We start from the raw sequence: 19,733 nt of genomic DNA, 5'->3' as shown, positions 1-19,733 counted from the left end.
CTATCTCTTGCCCTATGTAACCTTGACCAAGATCTACTAAATTAATACCCTCTCTTTCTACTTGACTGCCCTAGCAGCACTGTTGTTCCCTCTGTACTAAATATAGTTCCAGGGACAAAAGGGATGAAACACATGAAAGGCAACAGCTTAGGATATGTTAATATATGTCTTTCTTGTTCAGGACCAACTAATCCATCTCAGGAGCCCCCTAGAACGACTGCTTTTTGATGTTAGCTTATTTATTTGATGATTTAGTGATGAGTAAGTCCTCCCTTACTATATTTCGCAATGTGAATTAAATCATAACGTGTAGCCACTCTGAGGGTCAAATCCTATGTTAATTCTGTTGTTTACTCTAAATAGAGGGGACATTGATTTCAAAATTAAAAACCTCATATATTTAGACAGCCTTGTTTACCTAAGTAGTGACTTCAGAGTTAAAATCCCAAAGCCTTTCTGTATGGCATGACCTTTCTGTGTCAAAGGCATTGTGTACTAGGCCTTAAAGGCAAAAATACACCACTCTGCCATGCTCTTAGCCAAGAAAATGGGGCATGGAAGGTAGCAAACCAATGAGCAATAAATTGCCATAGACACATGTGTACAAAGTTAATAATTTAAAGTTAATAAAAAATTAAAATTTAATTTTAAAGTTAATAATTTAATTCACATTATCAAAAGAATGGTCATTCTTACTCCCTAGCTATCTGTTCTTTCCAGAAATATGTTACTATATTACTCTTTGCCTCATAGAGCTTACAATAGGCCTTCAGTATCCTAATTTGCCATTCCTCAAAGTGTGGGATATTAAGAACAATTTTTGGGGGTTTTTAAAGATTTTATTTATTCATTCATGAGAGACACAGAGAGAGAGAGGCAGAGACATAGGCAGAGGGAGATGTAGGCTCCCTGTGGGAGCACAATGCAGGACTCCATCCCAGGACCCCAGGATCATGCCCTGAGCCAAAGGCAGATGCTCAACAACTGAGCCACCCAGGTGCCCCATTTTTGAGTGCTTAATTTGCTATTTACAGTTCTAAGAGCTATACATTTATCTACTCATTTTATCCTCACAACCAACCTGTGAAGTGGGTATTACTGTTATGTCCATTTCTTAGATGAAAACCTTAGGCAGAGCAGGTAAATAACTAGCTCAAAGTCACCAGCTAGTACATGGAAAAGTCTCAGAATTTGAACTGAGGATGGCCAGGTTAGCCAGTGCTTTTAATTACTGTAAAGACACATCTGATTCCATGGATTTTCTATCAAAATGAAATTGGTTGGTCCAAGAGATGGCCTTAGACAGTACTTGGACATGTCATGAAATGATGTTTAATTGCATAATGAGAAAATTGTTCCCTTCAATTCTCAATTCTCCTTGAGGTTAAATTAAACAAAGATTTATTCTGGTGCTGCTGTGACTTGAACCCCTAACACCTGCTAACTTTGTTTAAAAAAAAAAAAAGTTGGCAGCAGGCTCAGTCTTCCAGCCAATTGTGTTATCTTGATTTTATGGCAAGGGATACTGGCTTCCATTTATGGTATTCATATAAAGCTTTCATTTTTAAACAAACTTACTTGAGTAAACAAATGACTTTGTTTAAATAAAGCATTAAGTAAATAACATAGGTGGAATGCAGCTATGACAATGTTTGTGAAAGTGTTTTCACAGGACTGAAGTTTGGGAAACACTGTCCTGATTCTTCCATTTTGAAGTTCATTCACTTTAAAGCAGTGGTTTTGGCAAACATTGAGTGAGATTCCTTGGTGCTCTTATCAAAAAGCTCCCCACCTTTCCTCCATGGATTGAGGGCTCATCTGGGATGGAGCTTTTGCCAGGTCATAAAGAAGGGAGAAAAATAATAAAATGTGGTGAATTTTTAATACCACCCCATAGGTTTAATTTTTTCTTACTGAAATCATACGATTTCTACTTTTTTAGTTTTAAAATGCCATTACTTTCTTGTGAAATGATAGTGATATTCAATAGATTGGTCTTTAACATCCTTGGGAAAAGTAAAAACGTTAAAAATATTGATTCAGAAAACATGAAATTTGGGTGCCATTGCTCAGTTACTATTCATGGTATGATTGATTCCTCTTCATTGCCTAGCAGTCTTGAGTACTTCAGGAAGGGTGATATGGAATCATGCCAAACTCTTTCTAAAGTGCATTCAAGCATTTTCTTCAGGGAAATTATTAAAGAGATCCTGCTTGTGAAATTCTCTCATGTCTGTTCTCTAGATTTATATTTTCTTATCAGGACTGCAATGCTAATTATTGATAAAATATTTTTTGAAAGATGGTGTATCTCTGAAATAGTTACTATGAGCAACCAATCCACTGGAATACTCTTATTTGCTAAAATGTTTATTTCATTTTGCACTTCCAAAGTGGAAAGTTCAGAGCGCAATTGAGAAATACTTACGTGGGTTTTTTGTTTTGTTTTGTTTTTAATGTTGCTGCTGTTGTTTCTAGGACTCAGAAGAACAGAGAAGCTAAAAATCTTGGACATATTTAAGAAGAAAAGTCATTTTTCTGTTTTTTCATTTCATGCTTTGACCAACACACTATTTTACCCCGAGATTTCAGAGTTGATCTAGAAGTCCATTTGGAAATGCAAAAAGAGTTGTAAAAGGGAGAGGAGGCCCCAAATACCCAATGTCAAGGAGACTGGAGTTGGAAGAGTTAATTATAAAGCCAAAGCACAGACAAGAAGCAAAGTTCAAAGACTCTAGCAAAATTTAAGATGATTTGTCAGGATAGGTCTGAGCCAGGGAAGCACTGACAAATTCAAGGACCAGCATTGGCCAGCAACCCCAAATCACCAGGATCACGGCCATAGTCAATGCTCTAAGGAAGCAAATAGAAACTAGTCAGAGAGCTCTCAGACCTGAGACATTCCCAGGCCCCTGGATCACTCCGTAGACTTGGTGGATATCACTGGGTTTCATATTTTTATTTCATTAACTGTAAGATGTTTGAGTAGAGCTATCCCTTATATGGCTTTCCTTGTACCTTAAAGGATCTTTGTAGAGAGACAAGCAGATTCCCATTTTCATGTGCCCAGTAACCTCAGTTTCAGCAACAGATGGCAAAGGCTTGCCCCATTGTCCATATGGAGTCTTTCATGATCCACTACAAGGGGACCTGGAATAGCCTATCTGACTAACGTTATCTTTTTCTCTCTTAGGAGTAGTCATGACCCACAGAACCTGCAAAAAGCAGGGCCAGTCTAAAATATGTGGATGCCCAAGTAGGCTAATAATTTGGCATCTTACTGATTGGTACTCTTTAAACATAGTTTCAATATGTGGTCAAAGAGTATTTAATATACTTAGTAGATAGGGAAGGAGGGAGAGAAGCTGATTATCAATAAAAATACACTTCCGTTGAAAATGAAGAATTTAGTACATGTTCTAACAGTAGCGCTAACTTTTTAACTTATTTGGAATGGGATCCCTTAATAAGTGTTTCCATAACTCTCAACTGGATAATGTTAGTCACAGCCTCTCCACGAGTACAAGCAACATACATGGATATAATTACAAAGTCCTGATCAAAATATACTTAAAAGTTGGTGGGTTTTTTTTTTTTCCTGGCTTTTATGTCAGCAAAATGTTTCCAACTTTTTCATATACCAGATCTTGTCATGATTCGTTTTTCTTTTTCTTGGCCAATTGTCCTAGCTAGAACCTCCTGTGAAATGTTGAATAGATGTGTTGAGAATAGACATTCTTGTCTAGTTCTAATCTCATAAAATGTTTGGTCTTTCATCATTAAATATGCTTTACCTGAGTTTTTCTTGGATAGCCTATAACTGAAGAAGTTCCCTTGTTAGTTTGTTAAGTGATTTTTACCACAGATGTTGGATTTTGTCTAATGCTTTTTTGTATCTATTGAGATGATTGTGTGATTTTTGTCTTTTATTCTATTAATATGGTCTATTATGTTGTTTGATTTTTAGATGTTAAACCATCCTTGCATTCCTGGGATAAATCCCAATTGGTCAGTGATTTCTTTTTATATGTTGCTAGATTTAATTGGCTAGTTTGTTGTTTTAGAGAGTGAGCACAGGAGTGAGGAGGTGAGGGCGTGAGGGGGAAAGAGAGAATATTAAGCAGGCTTCATGCCCAGAACCATGCTCACAACCCACAGATCATAAAATCTGAGCCAAAATCTAGAATCAGATGCTTAGCCAACTAAGCCACCCAGGTGCCCCGGCTAGTTTTGTTTTTTTGTTTGTTTTTTGTTTTTTTGAAGATATTTGTATCTTTTTCCAACTTTATAGTTCTTATCTGATTTTTGTTTGCCGTTCTTACAGAATCAATTAACTGACTTATGCAATGAAACTAATCTTTTGCTCTCATGTTAATTGATTGCTCAGGTGACTGTCAGCTGCTTCATACTGAGAGGCTTTCTCTGGCTTACAATTTCTCTGTACATGTGTTTACCACCAAAATGCTCAGTACTCAATATGTTAAAAAGTCTTTCAAATTTTCACTGCTATCTACTTATCCTCTAGAGGGACTAGTTCACATTTACCAGTAATTTGAGAAGTAGTTATGGAAACATGAGCTCACTGGCACCTTATTTCCAATGTATTTGGTGATAACATAGTGCAATTCACCAATTCATGTCCTGGGACTGGCTGGGCCACACCATAATCTAGCTCTAACGGTGGGAGCTGACCTCATTGGACTCTGATGCTTGGGTTCATAGTCCCAGATAGTCACAGAAGGGAGCTCTCTGGGATTCTTTCCATTTAATATTGTGCCATCTATGGTTTGGGACAGCATAATCACAGAGCAATATTCATATCTTCCTCTTCCATCATTTTCTTTGGGAGAAAGGAGACAGAACACCTAGCTGAGCACATGGTACCAAAGCCTTGCCAACTGGCAGTGAAGTCACACGTGTGGAGCCTCCCAAGCTTAGAGTGCAGGGTTCAGTAAGGACAGCTTGCTGAACAGGTGGAACAGGTACCAAGACAGACTTGGATCTGCGTTTTAGTCTGAACAACCTACATCAGTGGAAAATGATTTTTGTTATTTGATTAGAGCTTTAGGCTTAGGCAACTCTCATTGTGATAACTCAGGCCTTTTATAACTGTTTTCAGAGGAAGAGAGACAAAGAAAACAAGGGAGAACAACTCTGACCATGGTCTAAAGCCAGGCTTCTGTCACTAAGCAATAAAGAAAAAAGCTCAAGTAGCCCTTGCATAAGTGGGAATTTGCGGTTTCTAAAGCTGCCCATTCCCCAAACGACTAAAATATGTTATTGGCATTTGGCACTGTTTCCTATGTTTTGCTCTCCTTAAATTTCTCTTTAAAAGGGTTTGAGTTTAAAGGCAGAACCACTGAAAAATGCAATTTAATCATAGAACTGTGAAAGGCCGAGTTAACCCCAGGATACCCTGTTTTGTTTTGTTAAACCAGAACCTTGAACCAGGCTTATTCCCAGGGAGTGCTAGGAAGTCTAAGGTTTGGCAGAAGGGAAGGAAAAGAGAGAGGCAGAGGAAAGGAAATGAGTAGGCAAGACCAGCCCTGGAATGGCACCTCCACGCACCAAGGGCTTCCCATCATCACCAAGTGACTCCATGATGTATACTGGAAAGGAGAAAGGGATGGGAAATTGAAGAAGGAAAATCCAGAGCCAAGGGCAAGAGTGGAAGGACTCACTGATGGCACAGTCTCTCATACCACAGGCTGTCATGGGACAGAACACTAGACTTCCAAGGGCTTCTTGGCCCCAATTCACTTTTTTAAAGGTTGTGTTTTTCCCCAGATTATTAAAGTATATTCATGTCAGAAAATCTGGAAGTACAAAAAGTCACTAGGGAGAAAATAACTATCAGGCAGCAGGGCAGAGAGGTTCAGATCCCAGCCCTTGGTAGACCGGAGTTTGAGGTCCCAGGTCACTGCTCAGCATCCTCACGTACAGTGGGGGAAACAAGATCTAATGATGATGTGAGGATTAAATGAGATCACATACCTAGCCAAGGTCAGCTGCTGCTACTTTCATTAGTTACCATTAGCCCAGCACCACAGATAACAACTAGGTACACATTTGGCTAGTTGGTTTTTTGTTGTGTTTTGTTTTGTTTTTAAGATTTTATTTAGGGGATCCCTGGGCAGCTCAGCGGTTTAGTGCTGCCTTCCGCCCAGGGCGTGATCCTGGAGTCCCGGGATCAAGTCCCACGTCGGGCTCTCTGCATGGAGCCTGCTTCTCCCTCTGCCTCTCATGAATAAATAAAATCTTTAAAAAAAAAATAAAGATTTTATTTATTTGTCAGAGACTAGATAGAGCACAAGCAGGGGGAGAAGCAGGCAGAGGGAGAAGTAGACTCCCTGCAGACCAAGGAGCCCCATGCGGGGCTTGATCCCAGCACCCTGGGATCATGACCTGAGCCAAAGGCAGATGCTTAACCCAGGCACCCCTGGCTAGTTCTTTTCTATGCATGTATTAGGTATAAAATGTGGCTTATTCTTTAGTATCTAAATTATTTTGCTTTGGCTTATTAAATAATCTTCAGAGAGGCACTAGCTCTTTTGTCTTCTTGTAGAAAATTCCATTGTTATAGTTTACTCCTTTTCCTTTTAATTGGACATTTAGGGATTTCCAATTTATATTATAAATAAATACTAAGATATACATTCTTGTATAAAATCATTTAGCTTCTGATTAAAGACAAATTCAGAAGAGGAATTATTATAGCGAGGGTTTGAACTTTTTAAAAGCTCTGGATACAGTTTACTAAATCAATACCTGCCAACATGGCAAGTTCTCCCTTCAGATCCCTGGAGAATTAGCCATTGTTATTTAGACACATGAGTGCTCACACACAGACAGACAGACACACCTTTCATAATTTTAGAACCAAAAAGAGATTCTTTATCATTGTTTGACTTTGCATATCTATTTATTATTTGGGAAGCTAAACATTTCTTGTATGTTTATTGCTACATTTAAAAAAAAATAAACTACATCTTTTGCCCGTTTGAGGACAGGCTATTTTTTCAGTTAGTTTGCATGATTTCCATATACATTAGGTTACATTAGGTGTCATATTTTTCCTAGTTTTCTTGTTTGCCATTTTTATATATAATGTTTTGAGAAACATAAGTTTCCAACTTTTATGAGTTCAGATATGTTCATTTTTCCCCTTTGTCACTTATTTCTGTGGCTTTAAATCCTACAAACCCTTTCTCCATGTTTGAAGCAGATAAATAATAATTTGCATTTTCTTCTGTTAAAATAATTGTATTCATTTAGTAGTTTAATTTCTGGGATTTATTTTTCTTCATGGTGTAAGTGAAGATTTAGGGTTTTTCCCAAAAAAATGATTAAGCAGTCATTTCAGCTCCTTTTTAAATAATCTGTCCTTTCCATGCTGACTTTTGATTCCATATGCATGATAATCTAATTACATGTGTGTCCTGGGGTCTATTTCTGAGCAATCACTTCTATTTTCTCAGTAGTAATTCAAATCACCAGTACCAATCATTTGAATGAATTTTATGATCTTTTCATATCTAATAGCACAAATATATCCTCATATTCTTGTTTTACAAAATTGTCTTTCTTATAACTACCCCTTTATCCTTCCAGATCAACTTTGGAATCACTTTGTCAACCCAATTTACTTTATAAATTATTTTAATAATTGTACTGATTCCAAGTTGAAGTCCTATACTTTTTCTTAACAGTGAGAATTTTTAGCTTGGGACTTAAAAAGAAGCACATGTAGTTTAAATTTATGTAAGATTAATAAACTAAATAACTTATTTTAGGGACATGTGGGTGGTGCAGTCAGTTGAGTGTTTAACTCTTGGTTTCTGTTCTGGTTATGATCTCAGGGTTGTGGGATCGAGCCCTGTATCAGGCTCTGCACTGAGCATGGAATCTGCTTGAGATTGCGTCTCTCCCTATCCTTCTACCCCACACCCCTAAAATAAATAAATAAATCTTTTTTTTTTAAGGAATTAACTTATTTTATAATCTTAAATACAAGTATGATTGAATGATCACAATCAAATGCTGCCAAAACTTGTCAGGAGACAGTTGCAGAGTCAGGCACTTCCTGTCAATTTATGAGACTTTTACAGACTGCACATTAATATTCATTTTTGAGGTACAGAAGGAGCTGAACATATACCAAATGTTCAGATGCTTCAATATTTTTTTATTCTACATAATCAACAAGAATCTTAGCTATTCCAATGATAAAATGCTTTTCAAGATCAGTTCAAAAATTGCCCACTCTGGCCTTTCTGGCTGCCCACAGAATTCATCGTCCATTGTCCTCATGTTTGGAGAGCTGACTAGCTCATCCCTCAGGAATTGTACATGTCCCAGGAGTTCATGAATCACACATCCCCTGGAGGCCCTGCTAAAGTGCATGTGGTGTTTAACTGGCAGCAACTCCTCTGCCCTCTAGGTTCATGCCATTAAGCCATAACCTCATCTGGTCAAAAGACTTGCCATTGTGTTTGGACAAGGTTGCCATTTAAATGTTTGGTTCTGGGGACTGCAGTAGGAATATTCCAGAAATATTCCATTTCAGCTTTTTGAATGCAAAGGTTGTATGCACTTGGAAAGGCCCAAAGTGGGAATGGAACATTAATTTTCTTAACAAGCAATCTGCTTACATCTGTGGAAGGCAGCAGAGCACAATATGGCCAGTGGTGGCAAAAATGCCTTAGAAACTAGGTGACAATTGGACCACATACAAGAGCAGGACAAGGCACTGAAATCATCATACAGGCCTGAGTTCAAACTCCAGCTATGGTGCATATTGGCTCTCTGACCATGAGACAAGCCCCTGAATTTTTCTGCTCCATTTACTTACCTGTAAAATGCATAGGATATTACTTATTTTGGTCGGCAGCAGTAAGAATTGGACATAAATATAGAAAGCATCCAGACACATACATGAGTATAGCAATAAATAGTTATTAAAATTAAAAGTGTCTCAAGGAATGATGAGGTAGGTAGGCATTATGAGAGCAGGAGATGGATACACAGTAGATAAAAACTAGAAGCAAATTTGGAAAGATAGGATGTACCTAGCTTGTGGGAAGACCTTATAGGGCATATTAAGGAGTTGAGACCTTCTCTTGTAGGGCCTGAGGAAGTTTCAAGGGGTTTTCATTAAAGAAATACCAGCTGGGGGCACCTGGGTGGCTCAACGCTGGTTGAGCGTCCAACTCTTGGTATCAGCTCAGGTCATGATCTCAGGGTCATGAGACCAAGCCCCACATAAGCCTCCACACTCAGCAGGGAGTCTGAAGATTCTCTCCCTCTGCCCTGCTCTCCACTCGTATGCATGTGTGTGTGCGCACACTCTCTCAAATAAATAAATAAATCTTTAAAAAAAAGAGATACCAACTCTAGGAACATTCTGAAGTATAGTGGTTAGCACGGGGCTCTGGGAATCCAGCTCCCTACTCTATACATCCAAGCTGGGTGACCTTGGACATAAGCCTTATAAGCTTCAATTTTATCACCTACAAATTGGTTATCATAAAAATATTGACCTTTTAAGGTTCCCGTGCATAATAATAGTTATTTATTTAATGCTCATTGAGTGCCTGCAAATGTTCCAAGTGCTTGACTTGTATTAGCTTAAAGAAAAAAATGAATTCAAAAGCTTAGGGCAGGGGATCCCTGGGTGACTCAGCGGTTTAGTGCCTGCCTTGAGCCCAGCAGGTGTGATCCTGGAGTCCTGGGATTGAGTCCCACATCTGGCTCCCTGTGAGGAGCCTGCTTCTCCCTCTGCCTGTGTCTCTGCCTCTCTCTCTCTCTGTCTCTGTCTCTGTCTCTGTCTCATGAATAAATAAATAAAATCTTTAAAAAAAAAAAAAAAGCTTAGGGCAGTGACTGGCACAGATTAAGCAGTCACTGCTCTGGCGGTGGTGCAACAGCTCATGTCATTTTTATCACTTGGTCATATTATATTTTAGTAAGATCCTTCTGGTGATGGCATAGAGATTGGGTTGGCATGGTTGGGACTGGAGGGCAAGAGAGCAGGGTAGGACAATAGTAGTTCCACACACATGATTAAAAATTCATTGAGTTGTACCTAAGATCTGTGCACTTTACCTTATATGATACCTCAATTAACTGTATATAAATATTTATAATATAAAAATATATAAATATATATTTAAATATAGATATTTTGCACTTTACCTTATAAATGCTTCAATTTAAATATATATAAATTTATCTTTTATATATACACATACATTTATATATAAACAAATTTTTAATTATATATATATTTTTACATATGCATATATAAAATAAAAATACAGCCAGTGAAGCATCTTGTCCCAGTTAACCTGAGCTACTCTACAACTGCCTGGAGTCCCAATTAGCTGAGTGCTCTTCACTAAAAAGAAATTAATAAAATGAATTTTAAAAAATAAAAGAGAAACAGAGGAATGAAGTAAAATCCTTTTACAATTACCTATGCTCCTGAAGAACAGAGAGCCCAGGGAAAACCAAAACCTCAACAACTCCTATAAAACTCTGACCTGCTTGCTAGTTTCCCTTTGCTAGAGCTACTGGCCATAGTAAATGACTACAGAAGAGTCATTTCTCTTCTGGCCTAGAGGCATAAGGATGCTGGAAGAGAGGAAGGCAGACTAGCAGGGTGGTGTGCAGGAGGAGGTTGGATGCTGGGGACCAGAGCACAGATGATCTGCCTTTGAAAAACTAGCTATTTAACAGGGTTTCCTTTCTTAGGAGCCTTTTCCATTTAGAGTTTGCCAAAACTCTGAACATGTCACATGTGGGCCTGCTATTCAAAATGCTTTTCTCTATGAACCTGATCTTATCTAGGAATGTCATCCTGTTGTAAAATCCCAGTTTTCAGTTTTTGCTTAAGGCCAAGTCTAAGGCAGTTGAGTCAGTACACTGACTTCTCCTTGGGTTGACACCAAACTACGTGGTAAAAATGTTCAAGCTGGGTAACAGACCTCCCTTGCACGGTGCTCTGGGTGGTATGGAACTACTGTGACCTCTGAATGTCTAGGGAATGGATTTAAAATATGTATCGATACTATTTCTCCTCCTATTGACTACAAAAACACCATTTAAAACTATTGGAATTTAGGGACCAGCCAGGTGATCAAGATCAAATAATGTGCTTCAGGGGAGGGAGCCGTTAAGGTCAGGTCATTTCTGGGAGGGCAGGAAGGAAGAAGCAGAGTTGCAAAAGGGCATTTAAAACATTTAAGTTTTGTAGAAAATGCAATATGCATCCTGATTGCTTACTTGCTAACTCCCAGTTAGGTATTTAAAGAGATAAGATTAAATGTCTAGAATTTGGTGATAATTATGTAAACAAAAACCTGACCTTAAATTGCCTGGAATTAGATAGGGCTATTGACACTCCACATATCTTATAAGTCGTTCTAATTGAATGGGGCAGTGTTACCTTCCAAAACCTAAAAACGCCCATAAGTCAGGGAACATTCTGATTAGACACATAGGTCTCCTTAGATACAAACATTAAGTCTAAAGCAGTCATGACAGGTTCACTGATAGGCAATTTTCAGGAACTTTGGTAAAAATATATTCTCAGAGACAAGCGAAAACAGAGGCCAATACAAAACCAAAAAAATGAAAGTCTTCTGCATTTTTATAACGTTCACATATATGCATATGCAAATTTCACTTCTATATTTCCAAAGCCTTGCTTTGTGGAGCTGTCATTTTTTTTTAACAATTTAAACATTTACTATAAAGGTGTTAACTCTCATTACTTAAACATAAAAAAAAAAAAACAACCCAGAATCTTTATACAGATATTTTGAAAGTACGAAACGTCTAGTTACTTACAAATTGAGGTCTTGGGGACAAGCAGAGCAGTCTCAAGCACGTCCAAAATGGCTGGAGAGAGGAAAGCAGACTGGCTTGAGGGTTTTATTGCGGTTAGGGGGTGGGCCTGGGTGAGGATTCCCATAGGAAGCAGGAAATTGGGTGGTTTGAATCTCCTGCAGGTGCTAAAGGGAGAACATTTGGGCTTCCCATCAGCTTACCCAGGTGTGGGGCACAGGAAAGGCAGGCGTGAGGCTAAAAAACTGTTGGCAAACCTCAAAATGGAAGTTTAACTCTGTATTACAAACATTATCCACATAGTCACTAATTTGTTCTCCCAGTGTTACCACTCAAATTTCTCTTCCCTCTCCACTCTTTTACTTCTAAGAAATGATCACCTTTGAATGTGATAGATTTCTTTCCTTTTTTTGAGGTATGATTGATATGTGACATAATCATTTCAAGTATTCAACATGATTTGCTATTGTTGTATATTGAGAAATAGTCACCACAGCATAAATCACCATACATAATTAACAAAAAACTTTTTCTCCCCATGAGAATTTTTAAAGATCTATTCTCAGCTACTTTCAAATATGTAATACAGTTATAGTCACCATTCTGTACATTACAGCCCCATAACTAATTTATAACTGGACATATGTACTTTTTGACTCTCTTCATCTATTTTACTTACTACCACCCCCCCCAACTCCTACTACCACCCCCAGCAACCACCACCACCACCATGTTCTCTGTATCTAGGAGCTTGGGTTCGGGTTTTGTTGTTGTTTTAGATTCTACGTTGTGAGATCATACAGTATTTGTCTTTCTGTCTGACATTTCACTTAACATAATGCCCTCTGGGTTCATCCATGTTGTCACAAGATTTCACTCTTTTTTATGGCTGGGCAATATAACTGTGTGTGTTGCAGTTTCTTTATTCTTCCATTGATGAACACTTAGATTGTTTCTGTATCTTGGCTATTGGAAATAATGCTGCAATGATCATGGGAGTGCAGGTATCTTTTCTCATTAATATTTTTGTTTTCTTCAGATTAATACCCAGAAGTGGAATCATATGGTGGTTCTATTTTTAATTTTTTGAAGAACCTCCATACCATGTTCCATAGTGGCTGCACCAAATTACATTCCCACCAACAGTGCACAAGGGTTCTCCCTTTATGCCACATTTTCACCAACACTTGTTATTTTTAGTCTTTTTCAATAATAGCCATTCTAAATGCAATAGGATAGTTGACTGTGATTTTGATTTGTATTTTCCTGGTGGTTAATGATGTGGAGCACCTTTAATGGACCTTTTGACCATCTGTATGTCTTCTTTGGAAAAATGTCCATTCAGATCCTCTATTTGTTCTTTTAACAAGCTTAATTCACTTTATTTTTTTTTGTATAAAACTATGGGGTGATGGGACACCTGGGTGGCTGAGTCAGTTAAGCATCTGATTCTGATTTCAGCTCAGGTCATGATCTCAGGGTCCTGGGGCTGAGCCCCACATTGGGCTCCACCAAGAATTTGCTTGAGAGTCTCTCCCTCTCCCCCTCCCCCTGAGCACCTGTGTGCTCTCTCAAATCAACTGATCTTTAAAACAATAAACAAAAAAACTATTTGGTGGCCACAGCTGGAGCCTGGATCCTCTGCACGGAAACTCTGGTGTGGGTCGTTACAAGATGATCAGTAAATTCCTGATAGGGAGACTTGGTGAACACAGTCTCTTTTCCAGAGATCAGGGATGAGAGAGCTATCGGTCCTGGAAATGACATCAAAAGTAACCCAGGGTGGCAGTGCAGCCTCTTGCCAAGGTGTATCTCTGCCCATTTTTTAATCAGATTCCTTTTTGCTGTTGGGAGTTCTTTATATATTCTGTATGTTAACACCTTATCAGATATAGTATTTACAGATATTTTCTCCCATTCACTAGTTTGCCCTGTTATTTTGTTGATGGTTTCCTTTTTTGTGTAGAAGCCTTTTAGTTTGATGTAATCCCACTTGTTTATTTTGCTTTTGTGGCCATTCCTTTTGGTGTCAAATCCAAAAAAAATCCTCGCAAGACTGATGTCAAGGAGCTTACCACTTACGTTTTCTTCTAGGAGTTTTATGGTTTCAGGTATTTTTTTTTTTTAAGATTTTATTTATTCATGAAAGACACAGAGACACATGAGAGATAGAGAGACATAGGTAGAGGGAGAAGCAGGCTCCCTGCGGGGTCTGATGTGGAACTCGATCCCAGGACCCCGGGATCCTGAGCCAAAGGCAGATGCTCAACCACTGAGCCACCCAGGTGCCCCTGGTTTCAGGTCTTATATTCCAATCTTTAATCCATGTTAATTTTTTATGTATGGTATACAATAGCAATCCAGTTCAATTCTTTTGTAGGTGCCTATCCAGTTTTCCAGCACTATTTACTGAAGAAACTTTTTTCCCATTGTATATGTTTGGCTCCTTTGTCATAAATTAGTTGACTGTAAACATGTGGGTTTATTTCCAGGCTGTCTATTCTGTGCCGTTGATCTGTTTGTCTGTTTTTATGCCAGTACCATGCTGATTTGATTATTATAGCTTTGAAATATAGTTTGAAATCAGGGAACATGATACTTCTGGCTGTGTTCTTCCTTCTCAAGATTGCTTTGGCTATTTGGGGTCTTTTGTGGTTCCATCCAAATTTTAGGATTGTTTGTTCTGTTTCTGTGAAAAATGCTATTGGAATCTTGGTAGGAATTCCACTGAAACTGTAGATTTCTTTGGGTAGTGTGGACATTTTAACAATACTAATTCTTCTAATCCGTGAGCACAGAATATCTTTCCATTTTTGTGTCTTCAGTGTCTTTCATTGGTGTCTTACAGTTTTCAGTGTGTGGGGCTTTCACCTCCTTGATTAAACTTATTCCTGGGCATTTTATTCTTTTCAATGCAGTTGTAAATGGGATTGTTTTCTTAATCTCCCATTCTGATATTTCATTACAGATTTCTATTTTTAAAGTCTGCCCTTTTCTCCCCCAACATACCACTCTGCAGAAGTAGTTTTCATTATTGTAGCTGGCCTATCTTCTTCTAGACATTTCTACACATTTACAAATGTTAATTTTTAATTTAATTTTTTATTTTTTTGCAAAAGGGATCAAGCAATACTATTTTTCTGCAGCTTGCCTTTTTCACCTAATAATATGCTGTGAACATCCAGGCCTATGTGCATATTGAGTGCATATAAAGATTTACCTCCTTTTTTCATCAGCTGCATAGTATACAGTTATCTTCATTTTTTTAAAGATGTATTTTATTTATTTTAGAGAAAGAGAGAGGAAGAGACAGTGCTCATGCACTGGAGCAGAGGGAAGGGCAAAAGGAAAGAAATCTCAAGCAGACTCCCTGTCTAGCACAGAGTGCTTGGCAGGGCTCAATCCCATAACCTCGAGTTCAGGACCAGAGTCAAAATCAAGAATCAGATGTCCAACTGACTGTGCCACCCAGGCGCCCAGAGTTATCCTAATTTTTAACCAGTGCATCTTTTTCTACTAGAACCAATACTGCAGTAAACATCCTCATATATTTCCCTGAGCACTTGTGTGACTGTGTCTGTAGTGTAAATTAGTTAATATGAGACTGCCAGGTCAAAGGGTAGGCGTGCTTTGTACTTTGATAAGTACTGCCACTTGCCTTCTGAAAAGGTGAAACCAGTTTTTACTTCCATTCAGCATCTTAAGAGTACCTATTTTCCTACACCCACATTGTCTATATTAATATTTTTAATCCTAGCCAATCTGATAAATAAAAAATAACTTCACACTATTATATATGCTTTTCCATTGTAAGTAAGGTTTAGCATCTTTGTTATTCACCATTTGTAGTTTTTGTAAATTGCCTGTTTATTTCATTAACCTGTATTTAAATTATGTTATTAGTCTTTTCTCATTAGTTTAAAAGAGTTCTTTCTATATTAAGGAAATTGGCACTTTTTTATATAAATGGGAACTATCTTTCCCAGTTTGTTTTTGTCATGTCACTTTGTAAGTGGTATTTTGTACTTTACTAATTTTTTAATTTTACATATTCACATTTATCACTCTTATGGCTTCTAAGATTATAAAATATTTGCCCCACATAAATATTTTTCTAACATTTTTCTCTAATATTTTTTGTAGTTTTAAAATACTTTTATGGTTTTCTTTTTGTATTTAAATCTTCCAATTTATTTGCAGTTACTTCTTTTATGAAATGAGTTAGAGATTCAGTTGTATTTTTTCCACAATGTCTAACCAGTTACCCCAGCATCATTTATTAAATAACCTATCTTTCCCCACTTTTATTGTATGGTAAGTTCCCATATATATTTGAATCCATATCCTGGGTATACAGATGTCCAGCATACAGTTGCTACAAACACAGCAGATAATATTCTTGAAAAACAGGATGTATGAAATCATAATCAGTACTGTGCGGTAAGTGGTGGTTTACTACTTGTTGACTCCTTGAGTCAAGGAAGAAAAATTACCAGCTGTCTTAGGACAATGGCATGCAAGCTAATAAAGAGCACCTATTTCAGTTTATATGCAGGGTTGTTTTTCCTCACATCAATAACCCAGCAATTTATTAGATCACAACCTTCTAGCCAGAAACTAATTTTGGTTTCTCATTTAGTCTTAGGCATTGCTGGTCTCATAAAAGCTGTTAAGTAATAATAATTTTGAGCACTTATATTGTGCCTTTCGTCTGTAAGTGCTATCTAAACTTTAACTAAAAAAAAAAAAAAAAAAAAAAAAAAAAAAAAACTTTAACTAATTAAATGCATTGATGAAAGGAAGGGATTTGCAGACATCTTCGGGAAAACTGATATCTGGTTGCACACCTGTGAGGGGATGATTCCTAAAAAGCATTAACTCCCTCTTTGAATGGCACTCAGCAAGCAGAGGAATAAAAAGCTGGTGACATTATTTCACTTCTTTTGAAAATTTCCTTGGGTATCTTCTAATTAGTCTGGTTAAACTCACCTTTTATCTATCTCCCCAGATATTCCCTTTCTACATTCCTGGGGGTATTCAACAAGCTTCTTTTGATGTTTTCCCTGTTGGTTAATCACAAAATCATAGAATCTTCAAACTGAGAGGGACCCTTATTGATCCTTCACTTTGGAATGACTTCGTGCAATCCCTTTATTCTGTGGATGAGGAAGCCGAGGCACGGAGAAGTGAAGTGACTTACAAAAGGTTGCTCAGCTCATGGGGACATGCACGGCTGGGATGGAAACCTGGCCACCTCGCTGCCATCTCAGCCCACAGTCAGCTCTCTCCTTTGTTTCTGTGACCATTTCAATTTTGCTTCTTACTATTTCTTAATTTTTTTTCCTGTTTCCATCCTTTCCCTACTTCTCCTTCCCTTTCTTTTGGCCTTTTATGTCTCTCCTATCCTTCCCATAATTAACCTTTGAGCTCCTTTTTTTCTTTTTCTAAAGAGAGACAGCACAAGTGGGGGAAGGGGCAGAGGGAGAGAATCTTAAATGGACTCCATGTTAAGCAGAGCCCGATTCAGGCCTTGATCTCACAACCCTGAAACCATGACATACGCTGGTTCAGCGAATGGTTCTTGAATGGTTCATGCCATTCACTCACCTATCCTTACGTAATCAGGTAATGTTGCTTTTATTTCTCCGGATATCTTTCTCCTTCAAGTGTGGAGTCTTTTGTTGTTTTCTGTTAAGATGTTTTATATTGGTCTCTACTCGAGCCCTCTCTGAAAAGCATACTTCTTTCATTTCTCCCACGTTACATGCATAGGTGGAGTTGTTTTGTTTTGCTTTGCTCTTTCCAGCTGTAGTTGCTTCTCCTTTTACGAAGTTACTTCTCTACTTTTGGTGAGTAGGCTAGGGTTTAACTTGATGTTAAGTCCATTTTTGCCACAGAATTTGGTGATTACTTTAACCAGTGAATATCCTAGTAATCTAAGAATAATGAGGTATTCAAAATCATATTCCATATTCAGAAAACAACACAAGATGTGACCATTTAAGAGAATTGTTATACGAGAAGAGAATATGTTGGACAAAAAAGTGTTTCTGTAAGCCAAAGGCAGGTCTAGTTTGGATCAAAATTGTGGGTAGATGTAGATAGAGATGTAGACAATGCATCTTGCTTTCATGCTGGGACTGAGTCAGTTTAGAAATCCTCTGTTTATACATGGTAGGTCAGTAGACATCCAGGAACCTCAGAATTCCCAGGCTGAACCAAACCCAGGGGGGCTGCTCTCTGACCTCTGATGCCCTTAGAAGTATCCCTTCCTCGAATAGTGAAAGGTTGCTTAAACAGGGAGACTCTGGGTCTGCCACCAATCAGCTGAGTGATCTTGAGCAGCTCACGGCACCACGGGGCCTTGGTTTTCTCAGACATGAAGTAAGGAAGCTGAGTGTAAAAGACCACTTAGGAAGTCTCCTTACTTTTCAGTGACTCACTAGTATCTTAACTAGAGCCAAAATGAACAATAGAGACCTAAATATGATTTATTTCAGACATACAACTAATTAACTCAATAGAGAAGTAAAACCCTGCTGACCATGGGAATTTTCTGGAACTGTCTCGATTTAAAATATTTTAATCCATTTTCCTCATAAATACATGTACTCACCCTTTGCAAATGCTTCCTCTGAAGTTCCTTGGGGTCGTGGCCATGGAGGCACTTTACCTAGTGCAGAAAAAATTCTCTGAAGTAGGCCCCATCCCATATATTTTTCTGAATAAGAAATTTGTGTTCTGGGGTTTATCTTTGCCATTCACTCACCAAAGGAAATTGTTTTTCTTTCATTCCCTGAGACTGTTTCCAGCAGGAAGCAAAATGCAATTTGATGGAAATGATGATGGCCATACCCTAATCTACCCAATTATATCAACACTAGATTAAATTATCACATAGTTTACAAAGTCTAAGTTGAAATTGTCACCTTTGGGAAGGGCTCAGATAATAGCTAATTGGTGACATCATAGTCCACCTGCAGCAAAGTGCTTGATTAGCCAAAGTTTCAGTCCTGTGAGAGGGGTGGGGGGCAGCTGATCAGAGAAGTTTTCTGTTTACACACCAGCCTCCCAGCACTGAGCCATTATAAGGAGCTCAGGGACCACCTGGGTGGCTCAGTCGGTTGAGCCTCAGCTTCTTGGTTTCAGCGTATGTCATGGTTTCAGGGTTGTGAGATCAAGGCCTGAATCGGGCTCTGCTTAACATGGAGTCCATTTGAGATTCTCTCCCTCTGCCCCTTCCCCCACTTGTGCTCTCTTTAGAAAAAGAAAAAAAGGAGCTCAAAGGTTAATTATGGGAAAGTAGGGTTTTAACAAACTTTTTGAAATAGGAAAATCCCTTATACTACTTGTTTTTTTTTCCCCCTTTTTAAGTAAACGCCCAATGTGGGTGAACTCACGACCCCAAGATCTGGAGTCGCATACTGTGCTGACTGAGCCAGCCAGGCGCCTCTAGTTATTTTCTGTTTTTAAGAAAAATAATATGGTGGTATGCTTTTTATTTTATATTTTTAAGGACTTACAATTAAGAAAAATTTAGAATTGAATGAATATATTCAGAATATTCTTACTGTTAGGGTTTTCAAACCTGAGCAGAATCTACAGACTGTTTTTTCCTAGCTCTCTACGAACTCACCTGACCAAGGTCACTGGACTTCACAGTACCCACCTGTTACAGCTGAGAAATGGCAGAGAAAAAATAGCAAAACCTTTCATAGCCCTCTGGCCAAGCAAATGCAAACTAAATTATATTTTAAATCATTTTACAGTGTGTGACAGTTTTGATTCTTTCATTTCATCAAGCTAGCTTGTTACCAATGAGTGGCAGGTGGCTTTGTTTACCGTGAATGGGGTCTTCTGGTTAGACTTTTAAGGAGGGGCCATTT

General features: G+C 38.2%; 1 protein-coding gene and 1 long non-coding RNA gene across 10 annotated transcripts in view; one reads left to right on the top strand and one right to left on the bottom strand.

The window, feature by feature from the left end:
• The window catches only part of PLEKHM3 (pleckstrin homology domain containing M3), a 178,263-nt gene that overhangs the window by 119,665 nt on the left and 38,865 nt on the right, over window positions 1-19,733 (top strand). Inside the window, exon 7 of one of the 4 annotated variants that reach the window (XM_038585580.1) lies at window positions 2,479-3,798. The exons of the other annotated variants lie outside the window; for them this stretch is intronic. Coding sequence (XP_038441508.1) covers window positions 2,479-2,502 — 24 coding nt within the window. The 3' untranslated portion in view covers window positions 2,503-3,798. Of the gene's footprint in view, window positions 1-2,478; window positions 3,799-19,733 lie in introns of those variants that run through there. 4 annotated transcript variants of the gene reach the window in all.
• The window catches only part of LOC111094380, an 89,360-nt gene that overhangs the window by 66,590 nt on the left and 3,037 nt on the right, over window positions 1-19,733 (bottom strand). For 5 of the 6 annotated variants that reach the window (XR_005385312.1, XR_005385316.1, XR_005385315.1 and 2 more), the window contains exons 2-3: window positions 18,464-18,520; window positions 11,851-11,901 (exon numbers count right to left, since the gene is read on the bottom strand). This is a non-coding gene — a long non-coding RNA (uncharacterized LOC111094380). The remainder of the gene's footprint in view (window positions 1-11,850; window positions 11,902-18,463; window positions 18,521-19,733) is intronic. The other variant, XR_005385314.1, reaches the window with a different exon arrangement.

The sequence above is a fragment of the Canis lupus genome, chromosome 37, assembly GCF_011100685.1.
Source record: "Canis lupus familiaris isolate Mischka breed German Shepherd chromosome 37, alternate assembly UU_Cfam_GSD_1.0, whole genome shotgun sequence".
Taxonomy (NCBI): Eukaryota; Metazoa; Chordata; class Mammalia; order Carnivora; family Canidae; genus Canis; species Canis lupus.
The sequence above is the reverse complement of the archived record's forward strand: the minus strand, read 5'-3'. Positions and strand labels throughout refer to the sequence as shown.